The following is a 15216-nucleotide window of genomic DNA, read 5'->3' as shown; positions in this document are numbered from 1 at the left end:
ATGAAAAACTTTATTAATAAGTTATAGTATGAGGTCAAATCTGATTATATATAAATGTTTTTTTCCATCAATAATTGTTTTGATAGTATATAGTATTTCCAATGAAAACTTGGAAGATTTTGTCATTTGAGGGACCAAAATCTATTTATATGAGATACCTTGTAATTAAATTTTAAGTATCACTTGTTTTTTATAATTAAGTCTGGATATATTCCTTATTGTCTTCTTTATAAACTTTAAATTTTACCAAAAAAAAAAGTATGGTTCATTTTATAAGTTTCAATTTGATTTTTCTTAACATTTAATTTTTTTTTAATGTTGCCTTTAATTAGTTTACTCTTATCACATTTTTTATGCATTTTCTTTATCCTTTTTCTTATTTATTATAAGGATATATTTAAAAATAAAAAATAATTTTAACCTATTTATTATTTTTATTTATTTATTTATTATTTATAAATTAATTACTTGAAACTTATAATGAAAATATTAATTATAGATAAGTTTTTTATAACACATTTTATAAAAGTTAAAAAAAAGGAAAAAGAAACAGGCTAGCACCGGCATGACACGTGTCGTCATGCGGTATGGTGGCTCACAAATTTTGACTTTTGGGCACAATTGTTGACTTCATCCTCCGGCCTCCACCCTCCACCAAATCTGTCGCCATCAAGCGGTGAGTGCTTTATTCTTCATGCCACTTAACTTTTTAGTATTTTTATATTGTTTTTTCACCTCGTAAAGATAAATAGTTCTATTTTTAACGATATAAAATATATTAAGAATCACAAAACTCTATCCAATAAACATAGAAAACTTTATTTCCACAAAAAAATTATTTATATTATTAAATACAATAAAAAAATTTAGACTGTTTTAAAAAAAAAATTTCATATACTAAACCCATAGTACCAAAAAGGCACCAATATTTATCTTTATTATTAAATGAGTAACTTATATTATTTATAATTTATACACTGGCCTTAATTTTGTGCCACTACAAACAAGACTTATAATGGTTTTTCCACGAGCTAAACAGCTTTGACAATTAATCAATTAGTTGAAAGAAAAATAAAAAATTTATATAATTTTTTTAATTTATCAAGTTTACTCTTATTTTGATTTTGATTTTTCAAGTTTCAAACCATAGGTTTTGATTTCTTATATTTATTTTTATTTAAAATATTGGTTCTCATAATCCAATAAAAACTTAAATTATTTTATTCTTTAAGGAACCAAAACCTATTATTTAAAATTTAAGGGATCAAATATCATATTAACTCTAAAATGAACGAATAACTATTTGGGAAAATAATTGATAAACAAAAAAAATATTAAATCATTTTATTGATCCTACTATGTAATTAATATATTATAAAATTGCAAATAATACATATTACCTCCTGTCTTAATTATAAAACTCTGTTTTTAACATGTAACAAGACTTATAATTAGGACAGGAATTAGCGTTTAAAAGATAAAATTGCATATAGTTGGTTCCAGAACAGGCTGACGTGGCATGATTCTGAATGATGACCGGGTCCCTCCGGACGGAAAGGTCCCTCCGGAAAGTAAAAAACATAACTCCCCCACCCTTTCTCCTTCCGGCGACGGAACTCGATGGAAAAGCCTCGTCGCATCATCCCAAATGTCCTAAATACCCTTCCATTGTCGCTAAATTGAAATTCCCTTCACTGATAATGGCAAGGGTATTATCAACTTTTTCCTATCACTTCCCCCATCTTTTCACTTTGGTATTTCTCATTAATATTGATTCCTATTTGTGACTGCGATCTTTTAATTTTATTGTGAAATTTAATTTAATTTCTTAAATCAATGTTGTATGAAAATATATAATTCTTGAGTATTCATAATTTCAGAGACTGCTATTTTGTAACGAAACATTATTTTTCGGGGAGATCGGGGCTGATATACTCTATGGATCTGCCTATTTAACAAATTACACCTAATTACTAATTTGTCTAAAGCTAATAATATAATTTAAATTAAAGCCTATGCTATCATATTCACTTAGATCGATTCTAATCTACATTTATTGGGTTTGTCATCACAGTTCTATAGATCTATGCCACAAATCCCAAGGCTTCAATCCAAACTCATAAACTTAAATAAAAACCAAGGGAGTAATTAAATTTAAAAATATAATTTAAATCAGTCTATATTTCAAATTAGGCTGCATTTCCCACTCCTTAATATGGGATATATTAGCGCATCCTACAAAAGGAATATAAGTCTCAGCAATATTAGCTAAACCTACCCTGATAATGCTATATTGAAACTGCTTTGGGCAAGCTAAATTAATAATACAATTTCTAAAAGCATTTTTTATTCATGTTAAACCTCTTAGAATGTGTCATGTGTTTCTTTTGGTAAAGTAGTGCATGGAGCAGAAGATGAGCAACATCTTATTATGATTCTAACACTAGGAAATCACATTCATATAAAGCCGTAATTCTCATGAAAAAGTTTTTTTTTTTTTTGCTTTATTATTGATATGCCATAAACAATGAAAAGAAAACATTGAAATACCATATGGAAAGTATTTATCTAAATACTATACTTAAAATTGTTTTTTGTTTGAACGACTTAAGATCTGCAAAAAAAATCATTTAGCCGTTAATTTTCATGCATATCTTAACTCATGCAACAAAAAACGATTTTAAGCATAGCATGTACTTGAATAAACACATTCCATTATATAGTACTCCTCCAGTCCTTAATATAAAACCTATTTAATTAATTTGATTAGATTAAGAAAGTTAGGTAAGTTAGTTAATTATAAGAACTAGGACATGTTTTTTCTAAAACACATAATAATCTTTCTTGATATCATTCCTCCCTTTTTACTTGATTATAATTGAGGGAGTATTCATAGGGGTAATTTAGAAAAAAATGATAAATATGATAATAGGTCTTATATTTAAGATCAAAATTAACTCAACAATTAGGTCCTATATTATTAAGATTGGAGGAATTTTTTTTTCAAACTACATATAGCATATCAATTAAAAAAAATTCTTTGGTATTTCACACGAAAGTGCTTATAACATATGAAGTTTCCGAGGCTTTTTTTACCAAAATGCTACAAACAGTAAAAATATATACCAAAATATTGTACTTTTAAAAGTATTTACTAACATGTTATATTTAAAATCATTTTTCAGGTGAATAATTTTTAAAATCGTTCTTCTAGTGAACAATTTTTGCAGAATCAGATATCGATATGCATGGAGTGATTGAAAATCGTTCTTCTGGTTAACGACTTCAAAAATCATTATTCTCGTGAACAACTTCAAAACTTCATCTCCCCTTGAATGACTTCTCACCTTCTCTCCTAACAAATAAAAATAAAATGATTAGTATAATGATTTACCAATTATTTGAATGACAAAATCATGACTAAATAATGGGAAGAAAGTGTTGATAATTACATAATGATATTAAAACTAATTGTGAAATAAGTATAAGATGTATATTAATTAAAAATAAAAAGTAAAAAATATTTTATTGTAAAAAATAATAAATAAAAATTAAGTTTATAAAGAAAAAAAAATTATCTACCTTACTAATATTGACTTCCAGTACCACATCTTGCCCTTTTTCTCATACGTTGTGGCCGTTGTTGTTGTATGTCAATTTCTTGAGATTCAAGTGTCTTATTTGTTTATGTAGTTGGCATGTTCAAATTAAATCGAGGTGATTCATCTAAATGTATAAATTGTTAAGGAGTGACAAATGCTTCATTTGATGGTCCACCATGTTTAAAAGTAGAAGCATTGTATTCAGCTGAAAATAGTGCAGGATTATCTAATAAAGTCATGAACGATTGAAATTGAGAAGAATTGACTGAGTTGGAAGGGGATGATGATGAGGGTGCCACGTAATGAGACTCAAGCTGTGTAGGATTGACAGAGGTGAAGGGAGATGATGGTGACAGTGATATGTCAGAAGCCTGAGTAAAAATTGGAAGCTCCTATTCCCTTGCGTTTTTGTTTTCAATTATAGATTGGGTAGATAAGTAACATGAATTAATTGATAGCCTATCTAACTCCTCTGCTATGTCAGACTGAAATAAATAATAAGATATAAGATAATAACACTTTTTGTGTAAAAGAAAACGATATTAATAGTGGAAAGATGAAAAACTTACCGCACGACCTGTATTACCATTGATACTTTGAATCCATCGTCTTGTATGTTTCTAATACCATGGCATGTACTGAGATGTTTGATCAAGTTCATCAAGTGCTATAGAAGCATTAACAATTGCGTGTGGCCATCCATTTCATGCTTGAATGAAGTCCGAGTATTTGTTCATCCAATTTGTAGTTGTTCTGTCTCGTAATTGGATCATGTGGTAATTTCCCAAATGAACAGGCATGGAAGGAATTAGTTAGTTACTGATAACCAAATTTTCGTAATACACAGTTAGGATGATTCCACTCTATAATATTAAAACATATCAAAGGAACTGAAACACACCAAATTTTGGGTGTTGCCAAGCAATACTCAGGAATCAATTAGCGCACATCAGGAGATTCATATGATTGTCACATTATCTCATCATCGGTCATTTTATCCAAAAAGCTCCTATATTGGAGTAAAGACACGGCAAGTGGAGGGGGTTTTGTCTCACATTTTCCCCTCTGTTACTACAAAAAGGTAATGTTAAAATTATATAATTTTAATAATATAAGAGAATAACAAATAGTTGGTGAATAAATTTAACATACTTAAAGCCCAAAAGAGGTAAGAGAGGATGGATATCAGATTGTGAATCTGGATACACAGGTTGTTGTGGTGCTAGCATAAGAAAACAATCCCATGCCCATAAATAAAGTAATGATAAGCATCTTCCAATCCCATCTTCAGTTGGGTTAGTAGTATTACATCATTCTCCATACAGGTGAGCTAAAACTGCCAAACCCCAACTAAATTTTCTAGCTTCTTGAAGATCATAAAGCAGAGGAAGGTACGTTAGATATACCCTACTACCTGATCTATCTGGCATGAGATATCTAACAATCAACCTGAAGATATATGCACGACTGAATTGTTAAACTTGTACATCATCTGTATTATTAGGTAAGTGATTAAAATTCTCTTCTAATCAACTTGTAAGCAGTCACTACCCATTTAGTCTATCTACAGGTGGTTTAATACCACATGTCTAGCCAATTAAATTCAATTCAGCCAATAACGATCATTCTTTCACATGGGAGGCCTAATTGTTCAGCTACATCCTCTAATGTTATGGCACATCCTCCGCGTGTAGTGTGAAATGTATGAGTCTTAGGACGTCACTTCTCAATAAGTACTGAGACCAAACCTTGATCATAATCAAATTGTCCTACTCGAGCAAAACCATAGAATCTAGCCAATATAAGATATTTAATTATTTGATTAGGTGGGTTAATCATTTGATCAGTATGCATGACTTTTCTAGTGTGTAGGACCATGTTAACTTATAATGGAAAAGGAAAAATAATATTATTATGAAAGCATAAATGAAATAATTCATAATAAATAAATTTTACTTACATTATCATTCCACACGTATTCAGAAATATGTTGGATTTACAAGTACAAAAGAGAGTTATTCTCTGGACCAGGATTTATTACCTCTTCTGGAGGTTGTGCCATTTTAAAATGTCTCTGCATAAGGTAAAGGACAAATTCCAATAATATAAAAGAAATCAAACTAATTATAATATAATCTTCATAAAACATAATGTTTTTATTACAAAAAGTAAAATACATAATTTATTGTTGAGATGCTACATTTTGTGGACAAGTAGAGCGGTTATGACCAACTTGTTGACATAATCCACACTTGTTAGTTTCATTGGGTGTGGTTCAATCCATCTCATTTCGTTCTGACTTGAGCAAGGACGTCCTTTATCTCTAATTATTGATGGGTTAGGTATTGAAGAGGACAATCAATCTGTGGCTATATCTCATCTTCCACTAGTTGGAACTCATTATTATAAACCATCTGCATGGTTTCTAATCAAAAAACAGGATCCATATAATGTAAATGGTCTATGCCTATTCATGCATAAGCAGCAGCGACATGCATATATGGTAACTTTTCTGCTTGAAACTCTCCATAATCTTATTTTCTATCAAACAAATTCACCTTGCAACATTGACAAAATTGATGATATCAAACATTATATGGCTCCATAATCTCAAATGATGTTGTTATTCTGTTAAAATCTCACACTACACAAGCAGATGCATTTTGACATGCTATATAAAACACGCTAAACATGTATCATTTTAATATTAAATTATTTCTTGTAATATTATTTTAATAATTAACATATCATGAAGATTTTTTTTTAATTTTACGCATACATATATAATTCATACCTTATAATACCTATTTGTTATTTCATTATTTTTATAAAATTTAATTTAATAAATATCAATTTATTGCATGAAACTAAAAATTTAATTGGGTTAAAATCTTTTAGGCCAAAATCATTGGGTTGAAATGAAGGGTTCAAAAATAAAGATTTTTCTCTAGTTTATCACATTCATTAGAAATTATTTACTTTAATTTCTTTTAAATTGTAAAAACATATTTCAAATTCATAGTTTTTAATTATCATACAATTTAAATGATATAAGTTTAAAAGATTTTATAAATTATTTAAATTTATAATTTAAAACTTTTAAACACTTCTTTATTACAAAGATTTATAAACATATTTAGTTATATATATTTATTAAAGAAATTAGTTAAATTTTTAATCAAATCTTTTATGTTTGCCTTAATTGAATGAAATTGATGTAACTATAAAAATATAATTTAGGATTTTATTAAAATTAGAAGTAAAATAGTAAATAAATTTTGTTCTAATATAAATTTCAATTAAAAATAATATTTTTAGAATCTTTTTAGAATACTCCTACTAACGGTGTTAACTAATTAGACTATGTATATTTTTAAAACAGAACGGATATCTATATAATTGATACAAACTCGAAGGATAGTCAGAGTATTTTACTCTTGATTCAAAACACTTATGTCATGACAAGAAATCACCAATTAAAAGATGTAACATAGCAAACAGCATAGAAAAGGCAAAATGAGAAAAAGAAATTATGAGTGCCCTTCATTCATTTTAATTTTTTATTACTTAAACCTTATTTTTACCTAAAAAAAATATATGAAAGTAATAGTCCACTAGAAGTTGGTAGAACACTTTCTTTTTTTTTTTCCTTAAAAGATGCAACATAGCAAATAGCATAGAAAAGACAAAATAAGAAAAAGAAATTATGAGTGCACTTCATTCATTTTAATTTTTCATTACTTACATCTTATTTTTACCTAAAAAAATATATAAAAATAATAGTCCACTGGAAGTTGGTAGAACACTTTCCTTTTTTTTTTTTATTTACCAACTTAATATATACCACAAATTTGATATTTAGGCTGTATATATAATTATTTTTCAGTTTTATCTTACCAAATTTAAACTTCCGGAGAAGTATACTTTCATAAAAAAATAATAATAATCATATACTAAAAAAAAATTGGAGTTTATATCAAAATCTTAACATCTTAAAACAATATAATAGATAATAGTTTTACTACTAAAATAAGAGGCACTTGGTTTAGAAAGAGTACAAATATTCCAAATTATTTAACCCACCACTCACCTCCTGAAAATTAAAATAATGAAATATTAACTCATTAAGGGTAGTATGGATGAAAAATCAAATTCTATATCATAGCTGCAAATTTTTTAAAAGAAAAAATAGAAGAGAAACAACATACCCACAACAGCAATAAAAGAGCTTGTCAAGTGTTTGGAAGCAAGAGTGAAAAAATAACAAAGCAAGAGAATAATGAAAATGAAGCAAGTGAGAAGAAGAAGAGAGAGAGAGAGAGCTCGGATGAAAGGAGATGAACTAAGAAAACATATAATATATAAAACCGTACAGATTGCTGTAACCTCACGGGAAGTAAATGGGAGATTCTTGCATGCATAGTAAGTGGCAGATATTCTTGCACGTAAATGAATTGGCAGAGATTCTTGCATGGAAGATGAATAGGAAAAAAGTGAAATCATTTTTTGCGTGAACGATTTCACTTTTTGATTTAAAAAAATTTAAAAAGTAAAAGCATTCACATCAAAAATGATTTGTGTATAATTTAAAAGTCATTCTTATCAAGAACGATTTTAAGTGTAGCATATTAGTAAATACTTTTAAAAGTACAGTATTTTGCTATACTTTTTTTTACTGTTTACAGCATTTTGGTAAAAAAGCTAGTTTCTGAAGGTGTATTATTTACCAATTATGAATTCAAATTGGGGGAGTTCGATTTCTGCATAACAAATCAAGAAAATAAACTCTTTTTTTTTGTTTATATATACAATTTTATATATACGATAAGGTTCGGATATTGATATAATTTATCTAATTCAATTCTTCTTTGTAGTACAATACTTTAGTCGATTTTGCTTCATTTATCATATTTTTCATGAAATTCAAGTAATATTCTACTAATAGAAATTAAAGGCGAGAACGAAGCAGAGAGATAATATTTAAAAATTGGTAAACATAATATTTGCTTCATTCCACATGACGTTTTGAACCAAAAGGGACTTATGGATTGTGGTTGATCTAAGTCATTTAATTTTGAACAATTTTAATCATATGTTTTTTCTCACTTTGATTTCATCTTCTTCTCCATACAAAAATTTCATTTTTCCTCTCTTTTTTTTGGTCGGAAAAAATTTAATTGATGCAAACATTGAATGATTCATATATGTACATTCCATTAATTAAACCGTGCATTTTTTTCATTGCTTTATACATGGAGCACAAAAATTTGTTTTGGTCATTCAGAATTTTTAAATAATGTTCATCTCTCTGTACATGATTAATTTTCATTATAAGGCCAATACTATTCAATTATTGCCGTGAATTAATGGGTAAAAGTAGCATGGAACAACATAGGTCATGTTTAACATCACAACTGAAATTACTTATATACATATTTTACGTAAGTCAAGACAAAATTTATCCGATATATTTACATCTTATTTCATAAATTACGATTGAAAAACTGTATATAAGCCATTCTAAATGGGACCAAAATCTTTCTAATCTTTAAATACTCCTCCGGTTCTTAACACATAACTTAATTAGAGAGTTGATGTTGGTTTTATGTACAAAACATATTTTATTTGTTTATCAATTTTTTTTCAAATTAACCCTATTAATATTTCATCAATAATAATCAAATAAAAGAGAGAGGAAATAAATTAAGAAAGATGTTTGGAGTGTTTTAGAAAAAAATATATCTTGTTAACTAATTTAACTAACATCTTGATTTACTTAAATTAATTAATTAGATATTATATTAAAGATTAGAAAAGTATATAGAATAAATAACTTCTAGTGTACCACGTCATTAATATTTTCTTACAAATCCCCAATTTTTTCACCAACTACCAATCCCCAGTTGTTAGTTTATATAATTTAGCCATTCAAATGAGATAAGTGGAGGGGCCATTCGCTTAAAAATCGAAAAAGTAATAAAAGTGTTATATTCATTGGTTCTATTTTTTTTTTTGAAATTTTGATCAAAACAAAATTATCAAAATTTTCTTATATTCAAAACAGAATGAAGTCCTGAATTTATGCTGAATAAATAATGAGCTTTTTTTGTTAATAGTACTAATTGTAATTTCATATTTATCAGTTGCCTGCAAGAATTAATTCTTCTCATTTATTCTCCTGAATATCAGAATATTTATTGTTTCGCCTTTTGCTAAAGAGACGTTACAAACTTACAATTGACACGCGGTAAATTAGATCATACGAGGAGGGTAGTATGGTCCTTAAAGTTCCTGCATAGTCCCCAGCATCCGGAGCTTTAAAAAAGCGGAAGGCCTCCAAAACGGGAAAAACATCAAGCCAATAGCCTCCCAAAACCTCCTAAACCCTCATCTCTGAATCTCTCGGCTCTGCAGCTTATCAGCTTCTTAGGGGGAGAAAGTGGGAACGAGAAAGAGAGAGCTTTTGATATCAATGGCGACTCACCTTCCTGACCATTTCAAGTGTCCGATTTCCCTAGAGATAATGTCAGACCCAGTTATCCTTTCCTCGGGTCACACCTTTGACCGTGCTTCCATCCAACGGTGGCTCGACGCCGGTCACCGGGTTTGTCCAATTAGCAAATTACCCCTCCCTGATCACCCTTCCCTCATCCCCAACCATGCTCTCAGAAGCTTGATTTCCAACTATGCTCTCATTTCGCCTCTAGAGCAGCAGCTGCCTCCTCAACCTGAAACCCTAATCTCCTTGCTTACTTCTCGGTCTTCTCCTTTGGAATCTAAAATTGAATTACTAGACCAACTCACCCGGCTTTCCAAGCGTGACTCGGTGTTTCGCCGGCGGTTGACTGAGTCAGGGATCGTGTCGGCAGTGCTGAACTGCGTTGACTCCCGTGATTCTCGTCTTCAGGAGAAAGCCCTCTCCATGCTATTGAATCTAAGTCTTGACGATCATAACAAAGTGGGCTTGGTGGCGGAAGGTGTGATAGTTCGAGTTGTGGCTGTTCTACTGGGTGGCTCACCGAATTGCCGAGCGATTGCGGCAACTATGCTGACCAGCTTGGCGGTCGTTGCAGTAAATAAAGCCACGATTGGTGCATACCCATGTGCTATTGAAGCTCTGGTTTCGCTTCTTCGGAATGGTAAAGGGAGGGAGATGAAGGAAGCTGCCACGGCGCTTTATGCAATCTGTTCTTTTACTGATAATCGAAGGAGAGCTGTAGAATGTGGGGCGGTTCCTATTTTGCTTGGAGCTGCTGATTCTGGGCTTGAGAGGGCTGTTGAAGTTCTAGGTATTCTGGCTAAGTGTAAGGAAGGTAGGGAAGAGATGGAAAGCTATCATGGATGCATTCAGATTCTGGCTCGGGTTTTGAGGAATGGAAGCTCGAGGGGAGTTCAATATGCACTGCTGGCATTGAACTCACTTTGTCGTACTAGTGAGAGAATGAGATTAGAGGCCGTAAAAGAAGGAATTTTGGAGATCGGTCTTGCATTGCTGGATGATGATAGCGAGAAAGTAAGGAGAAACTCGTCCAATCTGATTCAGGTTCTGCGTGGCAACCAGTGGACAGGTTGATATGGAAATCAAATCAAAATATCTTTAGAAGATGGAAAGAATCAGTTTTGAAAAGAAGATTTCTTGTCCCCTGTGGAGGTGAGTTGGGTTCCTCTTTATTGACTCTACCCTGTTGGGTAGTCCCTGTACAAAAAGAAGATAAAATTTTTTGTGGTGATAGGGTTCTTTTGTATCTTGTACATTTAAATAAAGATGATGGAGCAGATCTTTGTTGTTGTCTTTTAGAATGAAAAAGTTGCCACTCAATCCTCTGAATTGTAATCTCTCAAAGTTACAGAATTTTTCTTTCAATCAAAGCTGGTATGCTGGGTTGATATCTTGTTGTCGTCTTGTTTTCCAGCTACATAAATCATCCATAGATTAATAGTCAATGGGAACATATGTGCCTGTCAAGATACGAAATTTTAATGTGCTTCGAATGATACTTAAGAGTAAAAACTGCAATCTCCAGACATGATTCAGAAGTAATGAGATTCGTGGGACAGATCAAAAAGGTCAAGAAACAAGTTTTCATCCAGATATGCTTGCTGATTGTATCCTGCAAGAAAGTTAACTTAAACTATTAAACTTTTAACGGAAAAAACTCCTGCTATTATTATTTGTCATACATCAGGGAGCAAAAGGGTTATGTTACTGAAAGATCAAATTTTCAGAGCAATTTCTGCTTTAACTCGGAGGAACTGAAAGATCAAATTTTCAGAGCAATTTCTGCTTTAACTCGGAGGAACTGAAAGATCAAATTTTCAGGGCAATTTCTGCTTTAACTCGGAGGATCACACTATCTGTGCACTCATCTATGTCATGGATATAATAACTCTTAACAAATTGTAAACATGAAGTTTGACGCTCAAGCCATAACGGAAGCACTTTTTTATATAAGCTTTTGCTGAGGACGAAGGAATATGCTGCAGATTGATAGTTTTTAACATTTTTTGTTATTGATAGAACGTCTGCACGAGTAGCCTGATTGCTTTCTTGACCTGTTCACACATCAATTCAAGTGTTTAGTTTTATACCCTCATTATATAATGTTTTACTATAATAGGTTCCATATCTGTGCTTCGAATTATTATCATATAATTATGAATAAGCTAAGTTCCTCACAAATGAAAAGATAAAAATCCATCTCAGATAATTAATTCTCTTTTCTTATCCATAAGATGAGAAATATTCCTTTTGTAGCATGGTAGAGAACAAACTGCTTCGTTGGTCTACAAGAGTGGCAAGGACAATGTTTTGTGATCTTATGGTGGCAGCAAACTTCAGCTTGTTGGTGAAAGTAATGACCACTGAAAGTAATCACCTGAATACATGAGTTATTGGACTAAACGGCGTTGTCCCCTTTCATTGTTCATTTCATCTATTATTTTTTTCTCTTGCTGCAAATCCTTCTCTCTCTTTTTTTTTTTGGTTAGTGGCGTGCCATGGACCTATATATATATATATATATATATATATTATATTAAGCCGGGCAAGTTACAAACTTGACAAAAGAAACTAAGCTAAACAACTTAAGATGGCATCAAGTCTGCTTGAAGATCTCCATAGCAGCGTCATGTCATGGACCTATATATTTAGTCTGTCAATTTTCAAAATGCGATGGCTGCTTGTGAGGCGATGGCCGATGGATGATTTGCTGCCTTTGAAGCGTAGTAATTCTAAATTCATCACAAGACATGGAGGGCAAATTTCGGGTACGGGACCATAGCCCTGCATTAGACGACAATGTTAGTTACTGATAATGAGCATTTTATATGTGGAGCTTGAGATGTTCTTTTCTTTGCTGAACAAAGCTGTGGATGCTCTCTGCTCTGGTTTCTGCCATATCATATCAATCATTCTCAGAGTTTCTCCACGAGATGAAGTTATTGAAAAATGACAATGTGCCCGGAAAGCGCAGCAAGTCTATGCAGGCGTGGTGATCTGATGGTGGAAAAAGACGAGCCATAAAAAGCCTATAACTGTTGAGTCACGTAACATGCATCATGCCCCCTGAAATTTCGTACAATAGTGAATTCAAGTTTTCAGACATTGTAATGACTTTGTCTTGAACTGTCTTGGATGTTTATTCAATGCTGTTATGCACGACACTTTTGACTTTGCAGGGTGATGCCTGTTCTGATCTCTCTCGTTGGAAACCCGTGGTATGTATGCTAAATAGTCAGGTTGCTGCATTTTAGGTGTATATATTAATATCTGAGTTTGCTTCCCCAGAAGGAACATGTTTGACCTAATAGATCGAGAGATATTATCTTTTTTGTATGATCCTGTTTTGCCTTGGTTGGCAGGTGATTATGTAATTCACCATCCCATGATTTTGAAAGGTCTTCACTCATTTACAATTGTTTAATGTCCATGTGAACAAGCCTTGAAGCTGCATCTTGAATTCAGATTGATAGTAGTTGGGAGTTTCTTTTTCTTATTTTTTGCCCCCAAGTTCAGCGTTTCATGTTAGTCCTAGATATCACTCATAATGAGTTATATTTGGTGGATCCCTGCCTCTCACAAATATAATAATAATGTATGACCAAAGTGGATTGATGATCTTCTTTTCCAACATGTGGATGCAGAATTGAGGAGTAGCTTCTTGGAGAAGGACTATGTCAACATAATGTCACGAGAAATAGTTTGGTCAACACCTAATTTGTATGGTCTTTGGTGGCTTTCTTTATACGTTTTTGCTTCTTTTCATACTTTCCTTGCCCCTCCTTTTTTGGTTGCTGAATGATTCCTTGCCCACTGGAAGAGGCAAATAAGGGCTATAATAAGAAATATAGTATATTCCTTGTTTTTCCTTTTTCTTTTTGGCTGAACATATAATATATTTATTAATTTAATAGAAGATAAAGTTGACTTTGATTTATGAAGTAATGGACCCCTGGATGCGATTACATATCAGAAATGGGCCAAAAAGATTTTCACGTCTCAAAAAAAGGCCCAAAAAGACAAGAAAATGCATATCACGTGAGTTAATTGTCATTCACATCTTTTAAGACTGTGGACCACAACTGATTTAAGGGAGTTGGATGCAAAAGCTGATGTCATTTTCGTTTAGTAAATTAAATTATTTTCAATATTTTTTTAAATAAATGCGTTTTTTTTAAAATATTTTGAACATTTAATAAAAAAAAATTTAGTTTTGAGAGAATAAGAATTTATTTCTACTCAATTGTGATTCATTAGAGTTAAAGAGCATGTGTCAGCAATGAGGAATGGAAGAGAGGGACAAGGAAACGCAATGATATACTATCAAAAGACGTGTTTGGCGTTTCAATTAGAAAAAGCTTCTTCTCACAATCTTCTCTCTTTTCTTTTGTCCATCCCCCCCGACCCCCACCCTTTCCCATATCTCATTTCTTCCAGAAAGCTTTGCTTCAGGCATGCCCTTCAGATTCCCTCTTAGTCTTTTCTTTCGTTTCTATCTATCCGACCAATCATAACAATGCCAAATAATTAACATTTCTGTACTAGAGTGGGGAGATAAGTTCTTTTCTTTTGAATTTTGATGGATAGAGGGGAATTGAATTAGGACCTTTTACTTGCACCAGAATTTTTGTGCTATTAGTTCAAGATGTGATTAATGAGGGAAAAAGTGGGGGGGGGGAGTTTTGTATCAAAAAACACGTTTTTTCCTCATAGGTACAGATATTCTTTTATTAAAGATAATTTTATTTGAAATATTGTCAGGCGGGATTCAAATCTTAGTTTGTTATATTGAAAAATACGTATTATTGCTACCAATACGAGAAAGTCACAATTAATGGGCTGAAAATAATATGGATTAATAATTGCTTTGGCGAAAACAAGAAGATGACAAAACCCAGTAAAAAAAAAAAAACAAAGCTGTGACCTTTATGCAAGAAGGAGCAAATATTAGTGAGATCTTTGACCAGATAATTGGGCTTAAGACCTCGGCCAAGTTTTACTAGTGGGCTTATAATATAGACTAAGGGCTATTAGGCTTTGCAACTGGATGAACGTTGGTCAGAAAGCAAAGCAACTAGACGAGCATTTTTAGTACCTCAAGACCCTTGTGCTGGG

The 15216-nt window shown here is 31.6% G+C and overlaps 1 protein-coding gene across 1 annotated transcript; it reads left to right on the top strand.

The window, feature by feature from the left end:
• The first annotated feature begins 9974 nt into the window (after nt 1–9974).
• Nucleotides 9975–11494, top strand: LOC114744710 (U-box domain-containing protein 8-like). The gene has a single exon (XM_028932880.1). The coding sequence runs from the start codon at nt 10075–10077 to the stop codon at nt 11173–11175; it is 1101 nt and encodes a 366-aa protein (XP_028788713.1). The 5' UTR covers nt 9975–10074; the 3' UTR covers nt 11176–11494.
• The last annotated feature ends 3722 nt before the right edge of the window (nt 11495–15216 follow it).

The sequence above is a fragment of the Neltuma alba genome, unplaced genomic scaffold (assembly GCF_004799145.2).
Source record: "Neltuma alba isolate B1F8T4 unplaced genomic scaffold, ASM479914v2 tig00004432_pilon, whole genome shotgun sequence".
Classification (NCBI taxonomy): Eukaryota; Viridiplantae; Streptophyta; class Magnoliopsida; order Fabales; family Fabaceae; genus Neltuma; species Neltuma alba.
The sequence above is the reverse complement of the archived record's forward strand: the minus strand, read 5'-3'. Positions and strand labels throughout refer to the sequence as shown.